At 38.2% G+C, this 26,096-nt stretch overlaps 1 protein-coding gene and 1 long non-coding RNA gene across 2 annotated transcripts; both read right to left on the bottom strand.

Annotated features, from left to right (window-relative positions):
- Positions 1 to 2,587: 2,587 nt before the first annotated feature.
- LOC127969540 (gastrula zinc finger protein XlCGF7.1-like) lies at positions 2,588 to 16,226 on the bottom strand. The gene is made up of 3 exons (XM_052571584.1): positions 16,183 to 16,226; positions 15,202 to 15,660; positions 2,588 to 8,213 (listed from the first exon to the last, which is right to left on the bottom strand). Exons 2-3 carry the CDS (start codon positions 15,461 to 15,463, stop codon positions 7,549 to 7,551), a joined length of 927 nt encoding a protein of 308 aa, XP_052427544.1. The 5' UTR covers positions 15,464 to 15,660; positions 16,183 to 16,226; the 3' UTR covers positions 2,588 to 7,548.
- A 7,439-nt stretch (positions 16,227 to 23,665) lies between these two features.
- On the bottom strand, positions 23,666 to 24,465 carry LOC127970167 (uncharacterized). The gene is made up of 3 exons (XR_008156542.1): positions 24,307 to 24,465; positions 24,036 to 24,213; positions 23,666 to 23,878 (listed from the first exon to the last, which is right to left on the bottom strand). It is a non-coding gene; the product is annotated as an uncharacterized LOC127970167 (long non-coding RNA).
- Positions 24,466 to 26,096: the final 1,631 nt, after the last annotated feature.

The raw sequence follows: 26,096 nt of genomic DNA, 5'->3' as shown, positions 1-26,096 counted from the left end.
AGATAAATTAGTAAAAGATGAAGTTGGGTGTTTGGAGTAAATTGAATGCAAATAGTAACTTACAATGCAGAAAGATCAAAATACCATCAAATGCCTGACATCTTTAGAAAGCTGAGACCCCGTAGTTTCGTAGTAAACAATCAGAATAATTGTGTTAAGTACTGGCACAGAGTTATAGAGGCTAGAATATTGTTTTTTCTTTCTGCTGGATAACAAGCATCTCAACTGACCACATTTCAGACTCTAGGTCACTTGATATGACTTTAGATACACAACTGAGCCCAAGCACAAGGTCTTGTGAAGCTGTGTGCAATAGCAGATCAATATAGAATGAAATAAGAGTACTTTAGACCATTTATTTGCCAAGCTATGCTCATGCGTTTTGTAAAATGCCCTATGGAAACTCCCTATAGGACTTATGCTTAACCAAAATGGATACTGACAATAAAATGCTTACTGTGTGGCAACCTATAGTATAATAACTAAAGTATAATCCTGGTCTCAAATGAAAAAAAACACTGAAAGTTTCTTGTAGACGATTTGGATCGTATGAAAGGGGTTCTGATATAGAACGACAACACAGAATATGGAATCATTACACAAATGTCTATTATAAAAGTGACATTTAAGTGACATTGGAATAAATAATATGTACAAGATTTCCCTTTACAAATAAACAAAGAAATGCAAAATGCTACATGTTGAAATCCCCACCTTGTAGAGAGAACTGCACTACTGTGGAGGTCAGAGAATTAAAAGGGCTAATCCCCTTTGAAAAGGACAGTTTTATTGAGCTTCTGTCGCATGTTGTTGCTCTATAAGGTAAGGTTAGTAATTTTAGCGTTGTGGTGCAGCCTTAGCTTAAAAACAGGGACACAACTAATATGTGTTGAGTTAGTATAATAATATCATCATTAATAAGCATGTTAATAGTACACAGATATTCAAAACATGCTTTAAAATGTTTTATGCTTTAAAAAACCAAACAAATTAGAACTAGCCACCCCTGAATGATTTTTCCACATAAATTAAGTTGAATGACATTATCATACAATTCAGTCTGTATCAGTCGTGATACATTCTGCAAACAGATAGTCAAACGCAGACATCTTTCTAAATACTCAAAATGGTTTGTGACACTTCCAGGTACTGTGTATGTCTGGATGTGAGAAATGGGTCTTCAAGGGCTCACAGGGATCTGCTTTTAGATCGCACCCAAGTTGAGTGCACAAACTGACATTAGATGCATGACCATTCATTGTCATACACACCACTCTTATCTGGCGACGATGCAGCTCTTCTAATGCATCCTCTACTAAGATTTTCTGTGATTGTGGTGTGAGGGACTTGGTCAAATAATACACAATTGGAGCTTTCCAATAACCTTGAAGCCCAACCACCATAAACACAAGAACATCGGAAGCCATGTCAGTCTCATTCAATCGATCCCCCATGTCCACATATCCAAACATTGCTGATGTTTGATCTTGATCTCATCTTCCTGACGCTGTCTTTCCAGCATATCCAACATCATTCTATTGAGACAAGGTCTGGCATCAAGAGAGCTTAGTCATCTTAGTAAAATTGAAAATTTGACATTTAACCAAGTAGCCATTTAACCACTAACCCAAGCATCACTATTGTGAACACTGGACATACAAAAAATAGCTATATCATCAACATGTATCAGCATAAGACATGAGCTGTTAGATCAGTAAGTTTAACCGTTCATGATAATATTGTCTGTAGTGCTCAATGTAATTCAGTATAAAATTAGACACCATGAAGAATACCTTTGCAATGAACTGGGATGTGGGAGGTGAATATGCAGGGCATCTCTGAGGTAGTGATATGCCTTTGGACCATGCAGATGGAGCGCAAGGGCAAAATCTCTCTGGGCTTTGGTATACTCTATGCCCTGTCTCGACAGGAAATGAAGTGGAAGATCGGAAATTCAATTAGCAATATGATTAGTAGGTATCCTTTTAATATTAACTAGAAAGTCAACAAAGAACATAAAATACACAAAATATTCAATGTAATATTTTTATATTACCTGAGTAGCATTCAAGGTTGTCTTTCAGCTCTTCGTTGATGAGATTTTTCTCCTTCATCCAGTTCATCGGTTCATCCAGAAGAGCCCGCATGTTCACCTTGGCTCTCTTTTCTTTCCTCAAAGCATTACTCTTCTCCTGCTGCAGTTTCCTCACTCTCGCTGAGGCTTCTTCAAGTTTGGCCTTTATAGTCTTAGGGCAAGCAGCCAATTCATACAAGTGGTCAAAAATTAGTTCTCTGATGTCAAATGGACTACTTTGAAGATGTTTTTATTACCTTTCTGGACATGGACAGTATACCGTACATACATTTTCAATGGAGGGACAGAAAGCTCTTAGACTAAATCTAAAATATAATTTTAATATTTTGGTGAATTAACCCTTTAATAATGAGTACTGTAGGAGCCGCATTTGAGTAAATTTTTTTGGTTTCATAATTTACTTATAGTTGTCTTTTCTATTGCATTTGAGTAGTACACCTTCTACAGGTGGAGAGGGCGCTATCCTTTTAATTGGAGCGTGAAGCGCATGACGGGGAGAAGGCATGCCAGAAGATAGTCTTTGACCTCGGCCTGGATCTGTGTTGCCGGAGCTTTGGCTTGTAGGAGAAGGCTAAACTCCAAGCACTACAAAGGAAACCAGTTCACATTTTTTGTTTTGTCCTTTATATTTATTTGCAATAAATACAGACAAACATCCCATAACAACACTCTTGGATTTTCTTGGATTCGGGCTGTGAGTGACCCTGCACTCACATTCTCCAGCTGGTTGGAAACGATAACAGGGTTATAGGAAAAACCCAACATTGTTTTTTTACATTACAAGTACTATATTTGGATGTTAACAGAATGCCCATGATATGTGCTGTGATTGGCCTATGTTGAGGTCTGTCCATTTACTGCAGTCTGTATTATGATGAGATGAACGTGCTTGAAAATGTATAATTAATGAAAAACGTCTCGGTTCTGTATGCAACCCTCGTTCCCTGAAGGAGGGAATGGAGATGTTACGTCAGAAAGAGACTGACGAATGGGATCTCGCCCGAAAGTCCAATCACCTTCGAGTGGTTACAAAATGAGCCAGTGGTACGCCGAGTACCTTGGTCTGCAGAATTTGCAGAATTGAGGTGAGACTGCTGCCATGAGAGCTCGTCAGCTGCACGATTGAGCCTGTCCGGGATGTGAATGGCACGAAGCGATCTCAGATGCTTCTGACTCTACAAGAGGTTGATATACGCTACAGTCGCAGTGCTGTCCGTACGGACAAGAACGTGCTTGTCCTTCAGCAGTGCCCTGAAGCGGTGCAGAGCAAGCCGTACTGCTAGCAACTCGAGGCAATTCACATGCCACTGAAGTCTGGGTCCTGTCCAGAAACCTGACACAGCATGCCCGTTGCACAGAGCACCCCAGCCCGTGGCAGAGGCATCTTTTGACACTACAACATGTCTGGACACAGGTTCTAGGGGAACGCCAGCCCATAGAAATAAGAGGTCCAACCACGGGGGGAAAGGTTTGAAGGCAGGCCGGAGTGACGGTCACTTGGAGCATGCCCTGTTGCCATGCCCATCTCGGGACTCAATCGTGAAGCCAGTGCTGAAGCGGTCTCATATGGAGTAACTCGAGCCGTATGACTGCCGTTGTGGATGCCATATATTTCCATACCGAGAAAATAGATCCTCTGCACAGGGCAGAGTTTGCTCTTTTCCCAGTTGACCTGATGACCCAGCCAAGCGAGGTATCTGAGCACCAGATCCCTGTGCTCGCACAACTGCGCTCGAGAGTGAGCTAAAATCAGGCAGTCGTCGAGGTAGTTGAGGATACGGACACCTCGTTCCCTGAGAGGAGCCAGGGCTCCCTCCACAACTTTCGTAAAGACATGGGGAGACAGGGCCAACCCGAATGGGAGAACCTTGTACTGAAATGCCTGCCCCTCAAAAGAAAACCGAAGAAATGTTCTGTGTTGAGGGAGAATGGAGACATGATATTCCAATTTTGTGCATAAGTTAAATTTGCAACATTGGATGGAGGATCTTTGCTGGTAACTAATATTTATTTTAATTAAGTCACTTCAATTTAAACACTCAGCTATAAACACAATTAGGTATTCATAGAGACTGTACATAAACACTTAAAATCATCTATGAATTCCAAAAATTTGTCATTAATGAATCTAAAAAGTGGAAACATTCATGCATTCTTTATAATTTAAACAGGTTTTACAATTAGGTTTACTTTTATAGACACTTTTCCTGTAGTTCATACTGTGTGCTAGAATTACACTTGATGTACAAATAACTATGAATATTAACCAGATCATGTTCCTGCCATGCAGCATAAAACAAACAAGCAAAATATAAAAGGAACTCACCTACTTTACCAAGACCAATGTTTGATATAAAGGTTACTGTCCCATTTTATACAGGAATTGTTCATAAATAAATTTATCTAATTATATTGTTAGTTTTATGCTTACATGCAATCAAGGTCTTCAGATACTATAAGAAACAAGTTAATTTAGGCTATTTGACATGCACTGTGATATTTTACCATTTCAACTTATAAACTTTTTGAGATTTTAAAGTCAGTTTAATAGTACTGAAATTCAAGTTGAATCTAGTATTTAAAAAAAGTTTTAATTGCTTAAATTATTTATATGAATTAATATGTTACCGTGATTTTTTCATATAATTTTTTTACGAGCTGTATTCGTTTTCTTCAGAAACCAAGCACCCACTTTTTTTAAATCTATAATTCGCGCACATATCTCCTACAACTGAGGTGTTATTTATTTTAAGGAAGGTGAGTCAAAAGATAATTACATCATCATTAAAGTTTCCAAATGACTTCAGAAATGGAAAATAAGGGCTAATTGATATTATTGCTTTTATTCCTTATTTATAATATTTATTCTTGGAGAAAATAAGTGTTTATTATTTAAGAAGATAAAGCAAAGAATAAGGGACTATCCAAATATTTGTAATGTACAATAATACAAGCCTATATCTGCCTGCAGTTAAAAAGTTATCATATTTGTTTTGCTTCACCCATTTATAAATGCTACAATTATTAAAAAAAATAAATAAATAATAATAATAATAAAAAATGCCATTGGCCGGAGTCAATTTTACCATTATATAATTGTGACTTTAGGTTAAGTTAGGTTACTAATCTGGGAGGAGAAAATACTGTGAAGTTACAAATGGCATGGGATTTTAAAGCATTACAACTGAAGTTCTATGAAACGTTAGTCAATAAAGCACTTTTTTAAAACAATGGCACTTAAAGTTTAAACTAAAATATTATTTCAACCATATAGCGTGTGAATAAATACAATGCATACTTTTCAATGAAAGAACACTTAGGTTGCTTCTGGTGTTTGGACGCACCTTTAAAAAGGAATGCAACCTTCACAGATTACATTATGCTTTCATTTTGAATCGATTCCTTTAAAAGTAGACATTTCAAGCTTTCTGTAGATATATTTCTCATGTATGTGAGACACCACAATTTTAAGATATTTTATTATCAGGAAAAAATGTAAGTGATCGAGAGGGTGCCTCCCTGTCATGCGTGCTAATTTTCACACAAACACTTGAATATGAAATATGAATAATAAATTAACATTTTGCATATGCATTACAAAGTAAATAATTTATTACAAGCAGTTATCCAAAATAAAACCAAACAAGATTGTTAATGAAGATAAAGTATGTAGACAAATAAAAAATAAATAATGCGCGTCGAACTCAGCAACATGCGCACCACACAAATCTTGATAGTTTAAGGAATATGATACACACCTGCTTTTAAAAGCCGCTGCAATATATTTATTTAACTTTAATTATATAAAATCACTGAAGTTGTCAAATAATGATTGTGTGCATTTTGTTGATTATAATGAGAGAACTTGAGTTTAAACATGAGAACATTTTATTAATCTGTCCATTCTTTACTGTCTCAGTTATTTAGCTTAATCGTTTCTTGTTTTAAGTAAGCCTAAATAATGTGAGCGAAATTATACATTGTACCAAGACTTATGATTTCTTAATCTGTACAGACAATTAGATTTTTCCCCAGAAGTAACAAATAAGTAGTGTGTGACAAAAATGCATGTTGTTTTATTAAAAGAATGTTAAAATCTAAATTAAAATATAGGCCTAATATGTAAGAATATTGACATTTTGCATATTAATCCTTGTAGCCTAGCTCACTAAAATAGGCTACCACTTTTAATGCTCCAATGCAAAGTAAACCACAGTTTATTTTGAATAATATAACACATAATTCATATTATATAAACAAAACTGCACAGGTATTAAATGTTTCAAATTTTAAATATGGTGTAATAATGTGTAGCTTAGATAAAATATAAACACAGACACATAGGATTGATATTTATCCTGCTTGAATTTGTTTAAAGAAACACACAGAACTTTAGAAGTATACTAAACTTTCATCTGTGAATATTAAATATTTTAACTTAATTTTCCCCCAACTGCAACCGTCAAATATAACACATCGGTGAGGCAAAGCTGACGGCTATTTGTGAAAATGTGCTTTAATGATTGTTTTGGTTGGCCATCTACTGTATGTACTGTATTAAGTGGATGACATTCAGACATGATGTAGAATATTCAAATTAAGTTCTGATAGCATCATTTTGGAATTATCTGAAGCATTTTTATCTTTAAAGACAGTCTCTGTGGGTTTTAGAGAGGATTCCAGTCATGCAAGAAAGAGGTAAAAATGGAGTCTGGCTTCAGCTCTTTATCTTGAGAGAGGAAATCCCACTTTTGTCTTATGATTTTCCCTGTGAGATTCAGAATTTGTGTCTCTAGACCCATTTATCCTGGGTTAACTGCCTAGAGTCGAGAATGCTGGAGGAGTTATTTTTATACAGTCACTAGTTTATAAAATCATCTGTAGAGGAGTAACTAGTTTACTCAGGCTTTGAGGTGACAGGTCTCAGTTTTATGGTCATCCAGTGTGAGAGACTCAGGGCATCTTGTGAAATTCAGTTCTTTGCATTGTTTTAACAAAAATCTGGGTTGCATTTCCCAAAAGGATTGTAAGCTTTGGTGGTTTCAATGGGTCTACGATGTCCTTAAGCTTATAATGCTTTGATAAACGCAGCCCTGATCAAGTCTTAGGTATCTGAAACGCTACAAAATTTTACATCAGTTTACATGTAGCAAGCAGGGCGGAGCTGAGAGCCGTGGAGGCAGGAACCTTCCATGAAACTCGAGGCCTCAATCCCTTCCCACGGCTCTCAGCCCCATCCTGCTTGCAACAATGATGTTTGAGGTCGTGATATGTGAAACACATTTTACACTGAAGACACATAAAAGGTCTCTCTCCAATGTGAAGCCTCGTGTGATTATTAATGGTTGCTTTATGGCTGAAACTCTTTCCACTGATCATGTCACCAGTGTGACAATTCATGTGATAGTTAAGGTTTAGTTTTGTAGTGAAGTTCTTCCACACAGTTTGCAGGTTTAATGCTTCTCTCTGGTGTGAATTCTCATGTGCCCGTTAAAGCTTGTTTGTCGTGTGAAACTGTTTCCACACAGTTTACATGTGAATGGCTTCTCTCCAGTGTGAACTCTCTTGTGCCTCTTAAAGTTTCCTTGTTGAGTGAAACTCTTTCCACACTGAGAGCATGTGTAAGGTTTCTCACCAGTGTGAATCCTCATGTGCATGTTAAAGCTTCCTTTTCCAACAAAATTATTCCCACACAGTTTGCAGGTGTAAGGCTTCTCTCCTGTGTGAATAGTCATGTGGGCATTGAAAGTGCTTTTATGATTAAATCTCTTTCCACATTGAGAGCAGGTGAAAGGCTTCTCCTCGGTGTGAATCCTCATGTGGACTCTAAGATTTCCATGTTCATTGAAACTCTTTCCACATTGTTTGCAGATGAAAGGCTTCTCTCCAGTGTGAATTCTCATGTGGACTTCAAGTTTTCCTTGATGGCTGAAACTCTTTCCACACTGTTGGCAGGTGAAATTACTTCTAGATCTAGTCTTTCGAGCTCTTTTTCGTGAGGAAGTCTTTGCTGTCTTTGAGCAACTAAATGATTTTTGTCCAGTTATGAATTCATGTTGCTTTTTATAATGATTTTTATCTTGCATTTCTTTCAGTTCTACACTCTCTTCTTTCAGGTCTAGGATGAAAAGAGATAAATACAAGTTAACATCCAATTAAATGCAACAGTAGAACAGAAATCAATAATGGCGCCAATCTGCCTTTCATGTCTAAAACAGGGGTGTCAAACTCAGCATGTAGAGGGTCACAGTCCCACAGAGTTCAGCTTTAGATGTGTTAGAACAAAACTCTGCAGGGCTGTGGTCCTCCGGGAACGGAATTTGGCATCCCTGGTATAAAATATAAAAAAAATACATATTGCCGGGGCGCTCGTGGATGCTGGAGAAGATGGCCATCTAAACTGTAGCTCCGCTCCTGTAAAATATCTCCTAATTAAAAAGCTCAACACATGACTAACGTGTCTGAGTGCCACGTGCCGCTACAATGGCATCGCTGACGAGCGCTCTGTGCAAACTTTGCACAGTGTTTTTCATGTTTTTTTTTGTGTTACTCGTGTGACTTAGTATACTTAATTTCGCTCAGACAGTACAGACTCTCATACAGTATGATCGACAAACACTACTGGACATCCGATCAAATTTAAACTTCGGTTCGGAAACAACGCCGCCTCTGAAGTCCAGCCACAGCGTCTACGCGCTCCCTCTATTGCCTCTAAGGAGGAAAGGCAAATAAGCTGGAATTCTATGTAGATCGCAGAAGAGACGTTGTAATCCTCCTCTCCCTACCATCTTGTTAGCCAACATACACTCTCTGGATAACAAACTTGACAAACTTAATACGAGAATCACATACCAACGGGACATTCGTAACTGCTGCGTTCTAGCTTTCTGTGAGACGTGGTTATACTCAGAAGTACCCAATACAGCCATTACATTGCCTGGATTCTCCGTTTTTCATCATGACAGATTGCTAAACTCCGGTAAGAGCAGAGCTCGAGGCATGTGCTTTATGATTAACACTCGCTGTGGCACTGATGTTACAGTTTTATCTACAAACTGTTCCCCTGAGTTCAAACTTCTCTCCATTAAAATGCGCCCCTTCTACCTCCTGTGGGAGTTTAATTCAATCATTCTTACAGTGGTCTACATCCCGCCGCACATGGACAAAACTGAAGCATTGGACGAACTGTACAGCACCGGATTAGAAATTGCTCATCCTGACTCTGCCTTCATCGTTGTTGTGGATTTTAACAGGGTTAATATGAGGAAAGTTCTTCCCAAATTCTATCAGAACATACATTTCCCCACACGATCAGACATTAGATCACTGCTATTCAACACTAAAGGACAGTTACAAACCTCTCCCCCATCCAGTGGGGTGACCACATTAACATACTGCTGTTACCAGTCTACAGACAATGCCTCAAACAGGAAAAAACGGTTTCTAAAACGGTTTACAAATGGAGTGAAGAGGCCATCTCCACACTGCAGGACTGCTTTGATTCCACAGACTGGCAGATGTTTCAAGATGCAGCTGGAGACAACATACAGGAATATACAGACTCTGTGATAGGCTACATTAACAAATGCAAAGAGGATGTTGTTCCATCCATTAATGTTAAATAATTTCCAAAACAGAAACCATGAGTCAACAGTGAGGTCCATGTATGACCTTCAAAGATCCATCAAATCAGCCAAAAGAGACGTTAGGGAAAGAGTGGAGTCAGAATATAATGGCTCTGACCCTCAACGCATGTGGAGCAGTCTAAGCTATATCACAGATTACAAAGGAAGGAAAAGTGGTGTGTCTTTGCCTCCTTACCAGATGAGCTCAATACATTCTATGCTCGTTTTGAGGCAGACAATACATTCCCTGCTGTGAAAATACCTGCTGACACTGACACCTGCCCCTTGGTTCTAACCACACACGAAGTAAGTAAGGCCTTAAAGAGAGTCAACGTCCGCAAAGCTCCAGGTCCAGATGGCATACACGGACGTGTCATGAGGGCCTGCGCTGTCCAGTTAGCAGACGTCTTCACCAACATCTTCAACCTCTCCTTGAGACTTACAGTGATCCCCACATGCTTCAAGCAAACCACCATCATCTCCTGCCTGAACGACTACTGCCCTGTAGCACTGAAATCAGTCATCATGAAGTGCTTCGAACGGCTAGACAAATCCCACATCTGCTCAACTCTGCCTGACACCTTGGATCCATTACAATTCACTTACCGTTCTAACAGATCCACTGATGATGCCATTGCAATGGCCATACACTCTGCACTAGAACACTTGTAGGGAAGATACAGCTATGTGCGGATACTGTTTGTTGATTACAGCACTGCCACTTTAATTTTCCTTCATGTAGCTCTGCGTAACTCTACAATGACATTTTAGATACCGTTCTACCCCAGTAATCATAATATTGCCTCAGGACTACTTATGAACACTATAACTCTTAACACTGATTACCTTTATTGTACCTGTTACTTCCACTTATGGGCATATAATGCTCTGTCCATGTCTTTCTGTCTATGGGCACTGTAGTCACTCAAGAACCTCAGTGCTTTCCACGTACGTCTATGTCTTATGTCTTGTTATTGTCACTGTATGTCTGAGCCTCATCACAAGTATTTCAATGCCCAGTTTTCCCCAGTGTTAACCCCTTTACGTGCAAACATCGCCGAAAGCCCCAGTTTATTATTGTTTCACTTTCACAGCACATTAAACATCACTGTCTTACTTCATCTGGACAAACTGTGCATCAATGGAAAGTTTAAAGACTCAAGCTTCGATATTTGACCAATATTTTGATAAAACATTGTTGCAGTGACATATATTTAGTGATTTATGTCAGGAGTGCAAAATAATAAATCCGTATTATGCCACATTTTGAATAGAAATTCACCACTCATTCATATTCAGTCACGTCAGCAGCGGTTTATTTGTGTTCACATAGACTCACTGAACAGCGTCAATAAGGATTTATAGACCAAAGATACATATCCGTGGAGATATATGGATATATTTACTGATGTTTACTTCATATTTCTTCGGACAGAATCATCATTTCTATTCATTTTCCACTGATTTACGCGATCTGATGATAAACAGCCTCTCCCAGCGATCTCTGTGTGCGTGCAGTAGTCACAGCTCGTGCTGTGTGTGTCTCAGACTCCGATTGGGCCTTCCCAACGTCAATCTGAGAGTGTCATATCTGGACACCGCCACATCGTGTCACATGCTTCCTGCACACTTCCTGGTAGTTATCTGGCCAAAACAACACCGAAACATCTCTGTACACACGAAATATCTGAATAATAAACCCGCGATTACGATAGTAAAGCTTGGTATGAGAATTTCTTGAGATCTGGGGCATTTTTATAAAAAAAATCGAAAATGTACATCGGAAATGCTAACTTGTGCAGTGATGAAAAAGGCTAAAAATAACATATTTTTACAACAGTAAACGACCAAATTCCACCCCTGATCGCTAAAGGAAGTTATTACAAACACTCGATCGGGGTTTAAAGTGAGTTTTGAGTAAAAGTGTGTTAATAATTTCATAAATTGTCAGATGTAGCTTGATGCTAACGTTGGCTATAATGCTACTAATAGCAGGTGCTTTTCTTCTTCATAATGCATTTTTGTCTCAATAATTCACGTAAGGTCGTAAGAAAATGTTTTTTTCTATTTTTATAGTAAGACTTTTGATAAATAAGGGCTAAATACAAAGAGAGACTGAAGTGAGATCGCTGCTTTGTGTCTTTGTAAAGCCTGAAAAACCACAATCAAGGCTAATAAAGGTGGAATAAAAACAAAAGAATAATGATAAAAGAATAATGCGGATAATGTGTCATACCTGGCGGAGGTGTGAAAGACTTGTTTGGTGAGAACAATACAATCATGAATGGGGAGTTTTGCAAAGCCAACACACACACAAAATACACTTGGGGAGCTTACATGTGAGATCTTACAGAGATGACAAGTGCCATAAATCAATCTGCTTAGCCTTCTCTAAAAAACACACATGACATGGCCTTAGAAAATATTTCATAAAATTCACAGTTTTACAGATTAGATCAAGAAATTTCTAATGAAGTTTTGGAAGACTTGTGGCCTTAGCTACACTGTGTTTTCAAACTCATTTCCTACATCAACAATTTTTAAAATACATTTAAAACATATGTTTTTAATATTTTTATTTTTGTTTTTATGTTTGAGCTGATATATCTCTATTATCATAACAGTCTGAGTGATTCTGATTCCTGAACATTAAACTTTAAAGTGTCAGCTTTGTGAACAAAGGTTGATTATGTATCTAGTCAGAAAGAATCATGAGCAGAAACCTTTTTATTTTGGGTATGTCATTTCTTTCTCCATGCCAAAAAGGGGGATTACTAGTAAGGGGTTAACTATGCAAATGACAAATAAATGCCTCTTGACTCTTGAGACTCAAGATCTACAGGACCTTCCACTTATTGCAACCTCATGATCACAGAAAAAGAAGAAACAAACTGCGTCAGCAGAAACGTCCTGGCCTTCAACAGAACGAACTGACCTTGTTTTAAATTAAATAAGAAGCACTTAGAACCCGATTGGGGAAATCGATGGTCGTTTTGACACTATCTAAAGTTGTCTCGATGTTATATTGACCTGTTTCTTGCCATTCACAAGACTTCATTCAACTTATCACAAAGAGTGTCTGTGAGTGAATCCCATTTAAAGCTGCAGTTGGTAACCTTTTACGCTCTAGCGGTTAAGAAACAGAACTGCTTGCGTCTTGCGGAAGAACATCGTAGCCGGAACTACTTCCCTCTGTTTATGTTTATGAAGAATCACAAAGGTACTGGGTTACTCCACCGCGGTACCCCCGAAGCAATCTAAAATAGTCAGAATATAAACACTTATTATAGGTGCACCCTAGTGATTCAGGACAAGCCAAAAACACCGTTTGGAAAATGGATTCATGGTGTACTCGCTTATTATATACATTTTTCCACATTTTGAACACAAAGTTACGGACCGCAGCTCTGATTGGTTGCTTCTTACCGGGAGCGATTAGTATTTCTGCAAATGGCAATAGGACACTGGGAGGAGCCAGAGGAGCTTGATTTTTTTATTTCACAGATTATCTGTCTCATATTCTACTGTCAGGACATAATGACAGGTTTAATAAATATTTAAAAAATATATTTTTTACAAAAGTTACCTACTGCAGCTTTAATGGAAGCTGAAAACAGAATCTCTATCACAGAGGATGATCTGTGGGCCCACGAAAGGGAACTTTCTGCTTTGACGAAAACGGTGACTTGACTAAGTGGATGACCTAGAAAACTGAGGAAGACGTAATAATCTGTGAATCGTCGGATCACCTGAGAAAGCTAAGGACTCTACCCCAGTCTTCCAATTCCTGAGGCAAATGATACTGAAATGGTTTGACCTGTCTTTTGATCTCAGGCTTGAAATTGAGAGGTTACACCAATCCCTTGCACCTACTCCAGGAACTTTCAAGATCTCTTGATGATCTACGGCTCTGTCTATTAAATGCTGCTCCATTTACAGTTTTTTTCAATCGCTAACAAGCGCTTAACCATACTTCAGATACTTTTTCTAAACTCTTAACACAGACTCACGCCTACAAAACACAATTGGCCAAATGGATAATTTCCTTCTCAAAAACACATTTTGTTAAATATATACTAAATCTTCATTTCAAAATAGAACACATCTTTCTCTGCACACACCAACTTTACCAAAACACTGGAAATCAGGCTCAAAATTAAATTATTCTGTCAAAGAATAACACTTGTTTTCACCTCAAAAGGTACATGCAGTCAATCAAAGTTCACCAGGTTTCAAAATACTGGCTATTGTTGACATTACAAAAACTGCATAGACTTTTCAGTCTCAGTTTTAAAGGTATTTGCATGCAGAACATGCAATTCACTGTTTTACACTAAATTTATTGGTTAGGAACTGCATGTCCAAATGTACAGTAATGTTCACATTCAAGCATTCCAGTAAAAAGCTATTTTTTTCCTTTACTGTTTACTGCAGGAGGTACAGTAGAAACACGGTATGATAGAACAGAAAAGGTTTGACAGTATTGCTTACAGTGAACAAAATATCCATAAAACACATAAGAGCATTCTGAACAAAAAAACAACAACAGCAAAAAGGCCAGAATAAAAAACGAGTCAATCTTTAGTTCGTTATCTGGCTCAGCTCGGTGTTCATCTTCACAGCAGTTCAGTCAGTGTACTGTTTGAGTACATGCATTACTCCGGGATATTGATTTATTTAGACTCAGAGGGAGTGCCAGCCACACTAAAATAGTTATCATCTTAAGTCATTTGTGGATTAATGCGTATTAGAGATGCGAATCATTTAAAACGATTCAGTTCGATTTGGTGAACTGAATGATTCGTTCACGAACCGGATATCCAGACTGCGTTGATTTGAACTCTCTCTCACAACAGACACGGAAGAGAAGACAATGCTGAATAAAGTCGTCTTTGCTGCCATTTTTGGACCAAAATGTATTTTCGATGCTTCAAAAAATTCCAACGGACCCTCTGATGTCACATGGACTACTTTGATGATGTTTTTCTTACCTTTCTGGACATGGACAGTGTACCGTACACACAGCTTCAATGGAGGGACTGAGAGCTCTCGGACTAAATCTAAAATATCTTAAACTGTGTTCCGAAGATAAAAGGAGGTCTTACATGTTTGGAACAGCATAAGGGTGAGTTATTAATGACATAATTTTAATTTTTGGGCGAACTAACCAATTAATTTCAAAAGTAACAACTGAAAACAGCATCTAGACCAAAAGACAGACTGGGATTTTAAGAATCAACATCAGTATTAAAATTGAGAATCAATTCAAATCAAAAAATCTATGGAGACTGTTGCATAAATAAGTGATATAAATAAAAGTTTTTTTTATTGTTTTTAACCAAGCAGTACTGGGTTAAATGTTACACTCAATGACTGTTTTGTTGGGACTACTTCTGTATTATTTTTCCTGATTTCTATAGAGCTGGTCATTTTAAAAAGGATCAAATCAGACTGAGTTCAGCTTTGAGGATGAAAACCAACCTGTTTGTGTCTCAGTTTCTTCTTGTTTGACTCTTAATGTTTCAATCTTCACGTCTTCTCTCTCCTCTTTAATAAACTCCATCTTTGTTTGCTCCTCAGTATCTTTATGTTTGACTCTGAATGTGTCTTCAATCTTCACATCTTCAATCTCCTCTTTAATAAACTCCATCTTTATAATATTGTGTGTCTCAGTCTCTTCATGTTTGACTCTGAATGTGTCTTCAATCTTCTTGTCTTGTCTCTCCTCTTTAATAAACTCCATCTTTATAATATTGTGTGTCTCAGTCTCTTCAGCAATAGTTTTTCTGTGTGTTTGAACACTGTCCTGTTTAAGATGAGAACAATGAACAGAAAGAAAAATAAACTCAATCTAAATCTCTGGGTGTGTCTCAATCTGTTCCCTAGTTCAGCAGTCATCACACTATTAAGGGAGTCAGTCAGAGTTACTGGTCGTATCACCTGATGAGAAAAAAAAAACAAGCAAATAAAGGGACACACAATAAAAATATTTGTAGTAAACCTTACTATTGAACTTTAGTTCCTATTTCCTGAAATAGGCTTTCTGACTATATTCACATTTATAATGATATTATATTTGATGTTTACTGATTTGTAGATTATATTTAATAGATTACAATGTCAATGGGAAAAAATCGGTTGGTTTATTCAAGTTTTCATTGTTTGCGTTTGTTGCTTTAAGCGTGCGCTGATTCGAATCACTGAATCATTTTGTGACTCTATTGATTCAATTGACTCGGATCTTCAAAAAGCCCAGTTTCTCCATCAGTCCTCGATGATAAACTGATTCACATACAGAGAAAGATGAGACTCACCGTTTCTGTTACTCTTGCGCTTTAAAAGCACAAAATCCCCTTCATTAATAGCACTTAATAAAGCAGTAATACAGTCGCTAGCAATTCATTTCTAGGTTTTATAAACAACTGTCTGATGTAAGCACATTAAATGATTTAAATCACACACCTTTCTTCAGCCGAATCACAGACGCGGAGCGCGCGCAGCCTTATGACGTCACATCGCTAGAGCAAAATAAAAGTCCTGTTCATGAAATGATTTGAACTGCAGAGCTGTCAAAAGACCAAAACTGATCTTGATCTCCAAATGACAGGACTGGAAAGAACGTATGAATATTTAAAACTCAGGGATTTTGTAGAACAAAATTAAATATGTGGCTGCAGAGAGCTCTTACTATTTAATTTGTTAACTGAAAATGAATCTTTATGCCAGTTTATTAATCTTATTCTCTCTCAGTTTCTCCCCAAATGTAAAGTCAATAAATCAAAGTTCAGCTTTATTTGATTAAAGTGAATTTCATTAAAGTACTGTGAATGTAAAGGATTATTCAGCAAACATGCCCGCGCTTGGCCCCCTGCGGGTTTTCTGTGGGACAGTGTGGACAGAGCAAACCCACACTAAACCCACGTGGACCCGTGCGGGGCCACTGGGCTTGCCCACAAAATATAAATAAAATAAAAAAGCCTAGTATATATATATAATTGTTTTTTACATGCAATTGTTGCAATAATATAACATTTCTGTGACGATGACAGTAAAATGAAAACAAATTGTCCATAACAAAAATATAATATATCTGTGTGTCATGTGTATATTTATTTTGTAAATACACACACATGCATATATATATTTAAGAAAAATCCCAGATAGCATGGTCACATTGAAACAATGTTGAGTCAGTGTTGACGCATCAATGCCAATTACATTGAATTAATGTTACAAAGTGATGTTGCTTTAGCATCACTCTTGCACCCTCAGCTAATAAATAGAAGCAATACTGATATTTTAACCACAAATCAATGGTAATAGTATTGATTAAACATTACAAAGTGATATTTTTTCAAACACGTCTTTGGCACTGTTGAAATAATGTTGAGATGTCAGCCACAAATGAACAGTAATACAGGGTTTATACAGAGATTCTTAAATTGAATTTACTACCTTTTTACCACCTATTTTACTACCATCACAATATTTTTACTACCAACACGGCTTCAAACTTCAACTGTAGCAATGTTAAGTGTTAAGTAAAGTGACAAGTAAAGACATGAAATATCTTTCCAAAATGAATTAATAACACATTTAAACACAATTTAGTGAGGCAATTATAACTTAATTTCAACACTGGGAGGGAGAGATAGAGAACCAGAGAGAGCGAGAAAGAGAAAGTCAGGAGAGGTTCTGTAGGTGTATGTGAGTGTGCCTGTGTGTTAGGGGCAGAGAGTGAGCTACATTCAAGTGAGAGGGAACTCTACCATAGGACTTGGATTAATCAAGATATCACAGCAGGCCTTGGTCCATAGGATTTACTCAATATGTCAAAGAGTAACAATTACATAAAAATTAGAAGACAGACTGGACCTTTAGAATGAAAAGCTACACAATGTGTAATAATAAAGTGCAATTGTACACTATAATAACAGTATTTCATTAATAAACAAATAACTTCAACACTGGAAACAAGCCAAGCACTGTCCAAAACACAGAGAGAGAGAGAGAGAGAGAGAGAAAAAAAGAGAGAAAACATCAAACAGAAAACACAAAGCCTCTCTTTGAAACGAATTTCGTTCTGTGTTAATTTTATCTTAATCCATGTTTCATTAGTTGTATAAATCACAACACGTTCAGACATTAACCGAAACTCAGTTTATAGGTAGCCTAGGCTACTCGCCTCACAGAACTAAACAAATTAGAAATATCCTATATCTATTATCTACAGAAAGGTTGAAATTTCTACTTTTAAACAGAACCATTCAAAACTACCGTATTTTCCGGACTATAAGTCGCACTTTTTTTCATAGTTTGGCTGGTCCTGCGACTTATACAGTGCCGATCCTGACCTCCCTGGGGCCCTAAGCAAAATTCTGCTAAGGGGCCCTCTAACTGACCCGTGACGCCGTGAGCTATGTAAACCATTTGTCATTGCCACACAGTCACACCTGACACTTCAGTGATCCCAATACAATCATCCCTCCTTTAAACAAAACAGTCGACAATATAGAACAACAATATAGAACAGAATGAGGTTCAAAAAAACAATATTTATTGAATAGAGTATTTCCTATAGAATATTAAGATAACAAGTGAATATTATTAAGTAAGTGAATATTAACGTAAACATAAATAAGAAGAAAATAATAAATTATAACTCTGAGCTTTGGCTTTTGGGATTAACTTAGGTTCTCTCTACAGCCTGGGCATTTTCGGCATCAGTATGGGCAACACCAGTCTATTTGGACTGTCTAGAAGAAACGAAGAATATCACATAGTTAGTTAAACAGTCATTTACACAATCTTACATGTTACTCGTTACATGTTACAAATGGGTAAACATTTGAATGTTTGAGTTAAAATCCTACCATCAAAATATTCCTTTTCTGCACTTTCTTGAGGCAAAATCATCAATGATGTCATCATAGGACAGGTGTTTCCCCACATCATGATTTATGCTCATGATTGCCAATCCACTCAAACGTTCCTGTGACATTGAAGACCTCAGGTAGCTTTTGATGAGCTTTAATTTTGAAAAGCTCCTCTCTGACAATGCTACTGTTACAGGCAGGGTGACTGCAATTCTCAGGGCTATCCAAAGATTAGGATAGAGTTCCTCCAGGTTTTTCTCACAGAGAAATGAAAGCAACTCAAATGCAGTCATCTTATCTGATGGCAGATCAGGTAAATTCTGAATCTCGTGTGCCAGATCCATTCCACTGATGTCATAGTCATCTCTGAAGGTTAGAGTATTTTGAACTTCCATGCAGTGAGCCTTTAAAGATTCACTAGACATCTGTGAGGCAGTGCTGAAGTTTAGCAACACTCCATATTTGGATTTCACCTGGTTGAGTGTTTCAAATCTCTCATCCATGGATGTCACAGCAGGGTCGACCACAATGTTAAAGAAGTTGACTTCAAGGTTTTTCAGTGCATCAGTCATTGGTTCATCAGGAGCCTCATAGCTGAAATGCCTCTTGCTGTTTCTCAGTCTCTTCTCTTTCAGAACAGCCTCCACATTCATTACTTCGCAAATGCTTGTGGCTGTTGTCTGTGCCTCAGAGAATCCAGTGTCCCGGTATGTAGTGAGGGAAGCCTTTGCATTCGAGATTAAATTAACTGCTATATCCATTATCCAACTGCATTGAGGCGGATTGGAGGAGCTTGTTCACTATGTTTGTAATAGTCAGTATCTCACACCATACGACACAGGAAATCAAGAAGCGGTAGGACAACTTCCTCTGTAAGTGCTTGTGCCTCCACTTTGGCCACAGGATCATTGATTGTCTGTCTGGCTTCCAGTAATGCCTCCCGAACCTCAGATGCCTGGTGCCTTATTGCATGAACGCTTTTGAGCCTACTCTCCTATCTTGTGTCACTCCATGACTTCATGGTTATCTTCACGTGTTTCTTTAAAACACTCCATCTTTGTGTGCCAGCTGAAAAGAAGGTGAAGAGCTTTTGCACATGTCCAAAGAACCCGACTGCATCTTTTGAAGATTTTGCAGCATCTGCAATTACAAGGTTTAGAGTATGTGCTCCACATGGGACAAACACGGCTCTGGGATTTCTTCTGAGCAGTCTGGCTTGTAGTCCATTGCCTTTCATGTTGGCCCCATTATCAAAAGCTTGCCCTCTGCAATCTTCAAATGAAATCTTCAGCTCATTCAGCTTATTTAAGATGACAGTGGACAGATTTAAACCTGTTGTAGCCTCAACATTTACAAAGCCGAGGAAGTGCTCCTTGATCTCTGGCTTTCCCCTTAAAGCCACGCTTCTCAGAATAATGGACATTTGCTCTAGGTGACTAATGTCAGGTGTACAGTACAAGATAATGGAGAAGTTCTTTGAGTCTCTTATTTGAGTCACTATTGTTTCCAGAATTGTGCCACTCACAATCTGTATTAGCTCATTCTGTGTGTGCTGCCCAAGGTAATGATCATGTGTCTGTCCATCTTTAATTTTGCTGAGATGGTTTTCCATAATGGGATCAAATTTTGCCAGTAATTCAACCTCTTTTAGGAAGTTTCCATTATCTGGCTGGAAGAGTTTTTCTGACGAACCCCTGAATGCTAGGTTTCGTTCAGCCAGAGACTGGGTGATACTTATTAAACGTGTAAGGACATCACGCCATCTCTTTCTTTCAGCCTCATAAATGGTCATTTGTATCTGGTCAAGAGTCTGACCCTGACTTAGGTGCAGATCAAGTTCTCTCCACTTAATCATATTTTGTGTGTGTTCAGGACTACTCTCATGGTGTTTCAGAATGGCATTGATATTTGACCAGTCATTCACACCTTCCTTTAAAATTTTATTGTATTTTGTAGAAAAGAGCTTACAGCAAAAACAACAAACAGCATTGTTTTTGATTGAGTATGTAAGCCAGCTCCTGTGAATCTTTTCCCCATTTGACAGTTTTCTCTGTAATAAGCCTGAATGGAAAGCTCTTCTAGACTTGTCTTTAGGGAAAGAAAAATCCAGTCCTGGTTTGAATGGACCTCTGCGCACTAACTCAGTCCTCAGGGGGGGCAATCTGCTGGGTCATTTGGTGGAGCGGCAACTGTTTCTATTTGGGTCTGAGCTGCTTGTATCTGCTGCTGACTGTACACCTCTGGTTGTGCTAGTACTGACTGAGGCTGCCTGTACTTCACCTGGGTCTGTCACTGTGTTCCTACTTTCTGAAGGCGTCTGTACTGTATTTGCTGAAGCTGGCTGTATTGGGTTTGTGCTAGAACTGGCTGAGACTGCCTGTACTTCACCTGGGTGTGTGTTAGTACTTGCTGAAGACTGCTGTGCTGTATTTGCTGAAGCTGGCTGTTCTGGGTCTGTGCTAGTACTGGCTGAGGCTGGATGTGTATCAACTGAGTCTGTGCTTGTACTGGCTGATGGTCCAGCATCTCCTCTACTGACAAACTTAAGCATAGCACCTGCAAATTATAGATAACTCGTTTTATAAGCTGCATCAGACCCATTCAAACTGGCTCCCAATGTTCTTTTATACATTTTCAAATATAAAATACTATTTATACTATGGCTTGGCTCTTGTAATATTTAACTAGTGAACTAGTTATGCAGATATCAATAATCCCTGTGAGTGATGACATCATTGATATCAAGAATGAACTTTTGTACAAGTTAACATGTAATTCCTGATATCAAAAATTGGCATTGGTAGATAAAAATTTAACTAAGTATTACTATTAGCTATTAGTATTAATATTATTAGTATTAGCTATTATTGACTAAACTATTAGTAAAAATAATCAAGAATTCACACTGCAAATAGTAAAAAAATGTAAGGCTTGATATCAAAAATGCATAAACTGTGAATGAATAAAAGCTAAAATGGCTTGCCATAGCATGTTAAAGGTTTTTTTTTTTTTTTGTAATATATATGGTGAAGCAATTCTTGATTTATGGTTATTATTAACTGAAGGATGTGCATCCACACATTGACCAGTATGTCCAGCTAATCAACATTTTAAATTGAATTTAGCCTATAAATCAAGTCAATCACTGTCAAATTATCAATACATTGCTTTCCATTTTGCATAATTAGTGCAGTGCAGTTGTAGGCCTATAGAGTTTTTAACTACACATTGACTGAGACTAGATAATCAGTGTCTTGTTTTAAAAGTATGTAGGCTATGTATAATGTGCACTTTTGATGAGGAGTGCCATCATTCACGCCCATATATTGTACAGTCTGTCTGGTCTCCACATATATTTCTGCTTGAAAAATGCGCATTTCATTTTGTGCATGCGCATATGAACGCATGATAACACACGCGACGCGGTTATCTTTTCCAAGCTGCAGTAAACAAACACCGTTGCACTTTGTCGTTTATCAAAAACAAACGTAATAGATAATTGTATTTTACTCTCACTTTTGTCAGGCACAAAGTGATGCAAGAGATGCACTGCCTGCCTGCCCACCTAGGTTAGCAAGACCGAAAAAACACAACAGAAATGCACATAAACTTTACTTTGCTGACATCAAACTTAGAGAGGAGAGAAGACAAGTTTACCTGATTGTTGTTCCCGCAGTTCACTTTCATGGGTTTTTTTTTTCCTCTTTTCGTGACCAGAAGGATAGTTTCGCTTCATTTTGTCATGGATGTTGTAAACATTAATTAACGGTGACGTGACGCGCTATGACACGAGGAGGAGGCGGGGCCTTGAGTAATTTGCGGGGCCCTACGCAGCTTGCGTAGTGAGCGTATAGGGCTGATCGGCTCTGGACTTATAGTCAGGTACGACTTATTTACCAAAATTAATTTGACATGAACCGAGAGATATGAACCAAGAGAAAACATTACCGTCTCCAGCCACAAGAGGGCGCTCTATGCTGCTCATTGCTCCTGTAGCCTACACTGAAGACATAGAGCACCCTCTCGTGGCTGTAGACGGTAATGTTTTCTCTTGGTTCTTGGTTCTAAATAAAATGCGACTTATAGTCCAGTGCGACTTATATATGTTTTTTTCCTCATCATGACGTATTTTTGGACTAATGCGACTTATACTCAGGTGCGACTTATAGTCCGAAAAAAAAAACGCTAAATAAAAGTAGGCTATAGGCTAATCCGTAAGAAATGCATTTTTCTCCGGTGCTTTCACTACTGCGAAGATCGCGAGTCAGTCAGACAGAGTCAACTTCATCTTTACAGCGGACACAGAAACACTTGATTATTAATAAACAATTAAAATGTCATAATATTTTTTTACAGTGTTTAGGAGTTTACAGTGCCGTTTATATGAACGCGTCACCACTGCATGAGAGAGAGAGAGAGAGTGACACACACACACACACACACACAAAAGGTCTCTCCCTCTCTGCCGTGCGCTCGCTACACGGTTTGCATGCGTGCTTTTTCTCGCTCGCTCTAGATTCGCTGGAGATTTGAACTAAATTCCAGGCATCATAACATCACAAAAGGCAATTGTAATATTTTTTTATTACTATTTTGGTATGATGAACATTCACCCGCCAGTGTGGCAGATAGCCTTTTGAGATTTACTCGCCAAACGGAAAATCGAAACGCACTTGGCGCTTGTTAATTTCGGACCCTGGCTGCGGGCCAATAAAAACTGGACCGCGGGACGCAGTTGGCCCGTGGGCCGTAGTTTAGGCACCCATGATATAGACCCAGTAAGATGGGGCTTCGAAAATTTACTACATCGTCAGAGGACGTACTACTTTTTACTGGCCTTAATTTGGCATAATTTAATTTACTACCTTTTACTACCATTTACAACCCCGCATAAACCCTGTAATAGCATTGATTCAACATTATAAAGTGTTTTTTCAGCATCACTTTAGCACCTTAATTTGTTGAAACAATATTAATATTGAAGACAAAAAAAAAACATGCTCATACCATTGAATCAATGGTCAAGCTATTGTAATAAAAAAAAATCACATTTTTTTGCCATCTTTTAATTCAATCAACTGAAAGCACTTCATATTATGTCGTGAAAAAAAAAAAAAGAGGACAAAATTAATTCGTTTCTGGAGGCACCAAAGGAACAGTTGTAGTTGTTTGATGTACAGTTCCGCCCATACTTTACGGTGCATATCGGAGCCATTTCTGGTCTGCCTGAATGTTTTCATATTGGGAAACTTTTCCCACACCCATCTGCAAAGTCAAAGCATCTGAAAACAAAACAGAAAAACAACAGGATATAAAATGTATACAATTTAATACATTAATGGAGACACTGGAAGAGGGAAATATTGGATAGAGTAAGGTAGATTTCTGGGAACACAAAAGGCAGAAGGACAATTCAAATCATTGACAGTTATAACTCACCAAATATACCCATATTCAAGAAAGTATCCTTGAATGCCCTCTTTTGCCTTGACTGCTCTTTAACCATCTTCCCAGCCCAATTGATTGATAATGCCAGCTCATTGGTCAGTGCACAGGAAAGCATGCGATGGACCCTCATTTCCAGTTAGGTTCCTCCAATTATGCTAAAGTGTCTCACCTGCCAGACAAAATGTGAACACAAAGCAGAGAGAACATGCCAAATGTCCCAAAAACGGATTAATAACAAAATGGTCTAGATAGAAGCACAAACTATCATTTGCTTTGCTTCACTGGATTGTAAAAATCTCCTCTGCAGTCTCAAGCTCTTCAGTATTGTGCAGAGGTACAGAGACAGCCAATGGTAGCAAAGGTTGCTTTGAAGGTCTGTTTGAAGAATTCCTGACATTCCTCCCAGAGTTCCTTGACTTCTTTTACAAGTTCTGTGACAGTTCCAATCAACATCTTGTGGAGAAAAAAAAAAACATTACAGTTCAAAACATATTTAACATGCATACTGTATGAGGAAAGTACGTAGAAAAACCTGTCTGCACTTGCCTTTCATTAACTGTCTTGCAGAATCACTTGCATCTGCAACAAGAAAAAAAAGTGCTAATGAATAGACTCGCACATTAGCATCCAAAATATTGAGTCGCTTGACTCAGTCAAGTATGGAGAACTGCTGCACATCTGGTCAGAGGACTCTAAAGGATATTTAGTCAAAATTTTGATAGAAGGCTGAACAGAGGTCTTGACTCTGGAAGGTGACTGAATAGGAGCCTGCATTTTGTTGAAGACTGCAGAGAAACAGATTTTACATGTACAGTATTGTTCAAAATAATAGCAGTACAATGTGACTGACCAGAATAATCAAGGTTTTTCGTATATTTTTTTATTGCTACGTGGCAAACAAGTTACCAGTAGGTTCAGTAGATTCTCAGAAAACAAATGAGACCCAGCATTCATGATATGCACGTTCTTAAGGCTGTGCAATTGGGCAATTAGTTGAATTAGTTGAAAGGGGTGTGTTCAAAAAAATAGCAGTGTGGCATTCAATCACTGAGGTCATCAATTTTGTGAAGAAACAGGTGTGAATCAGGTGGCCCCTATTTAAGGATGAAGCCAACACTTGTTGAACATGCATTTGAAAGCTGAGGAAAATGGGTCGTTCAAGACATTGTTCAGAAGAACAGCGTACTTTGATTAAAAAGTTGATTAGAGAGGGGAAAACCTATAAAGAGGTGCAAAAAATGATAGGCTGTTCAGCTAAAATGATCTCCAATGCATTAAAATGGAGAGCAAAACCAGAGAGACGTGGAAGAAAACGGAAGACAACCATCAAAATGGATAGAAGAATAACCAGAATGGCAAAGGCTCAGCCAATGATCACCTCCAGGATGATCAAAGACAGTCTGGAGTTACCTGTAAGTACTGTGACAGTTAGAAGACGTCTGTGTGAAGCTAATCTATTTTCAAGAATCCCCCGCAAAGTCCCTCTGTTAAAAAAAAGGCATGTGCAGAAGAGGTTACAATTTGCCAAAGAACACATCAACTGGCCTAAAGAGAAATGGAGGAACATTTTGTGGACTGATGAGAGTAAAATTGTTCTTTTTGGGTCCAAGGGCCACAGGCAGTTTGTGAGACGACCCCCAAACTCTGAATTCAAGCCACAGTACACAGTGAAGACAGTGAAGCATGGAGGTGCAAGCATCATGATATGGGCATGTTTCTCCTACTATGGTGTTGGGCCTATTTATCGCATACCAGGGATCATGGATCAGTTTGCATATGTTAAAATACTTGAAGAGGTCATGTTGCCCTATGCTGAAGAGGACATGCCCTTGAAATGGTTGTTTCAACAAGACAATGACCCAAAACACACTAGTAAACGGGCAAAGTCTTGGTTCCAAACCAACAAAATTAATGTTATGGAGTGGCCAGCCCAATCTCCAGACCTTAATCCAATTGAGAACTTGTGGGGTGATATCAAAAATGCTGTTTCTGAAGCAAAACCAAGAAATGTGAATGAATTGTGGAATGTTGTTAAAGAATCATGGAGTGGAA

Source organism: Carassius gibelio, chromosome A4, assembly GCF_023724105.1.
Source record: "Carassius gibelio isolate Cgi1373 ecotype wild population from Czech Republic chromosome A4, carGib1.2-hapl.c, whole genome shotgun sequence".
Lineage (NCBI taxonomy): Eukaryota > Metazoa > Chordata > Actinopteri > Cypriniformes > Cyprinidae > Carassius > Carassius gibelio.
This window is presented reverse-complemented; position numbering and strand designations above follow the sequence as displayed.

Coding starts and splice junctions, on each gene's coding strand:
- LOC127969540 (XM_052571584.1), bottom strand. CDS start 15,463: ATGGAGTTTATTAAAGAGGAGAGACAAGACAAGAAGATTGAAGACACA. Junction 8,214..15,201: donor AGAAACTGAGACACAAACAG/GTTGGTTTTCAT, acceptor TTTTCATCCTAG/ACCTGAAAGAAGAGAGTGTA.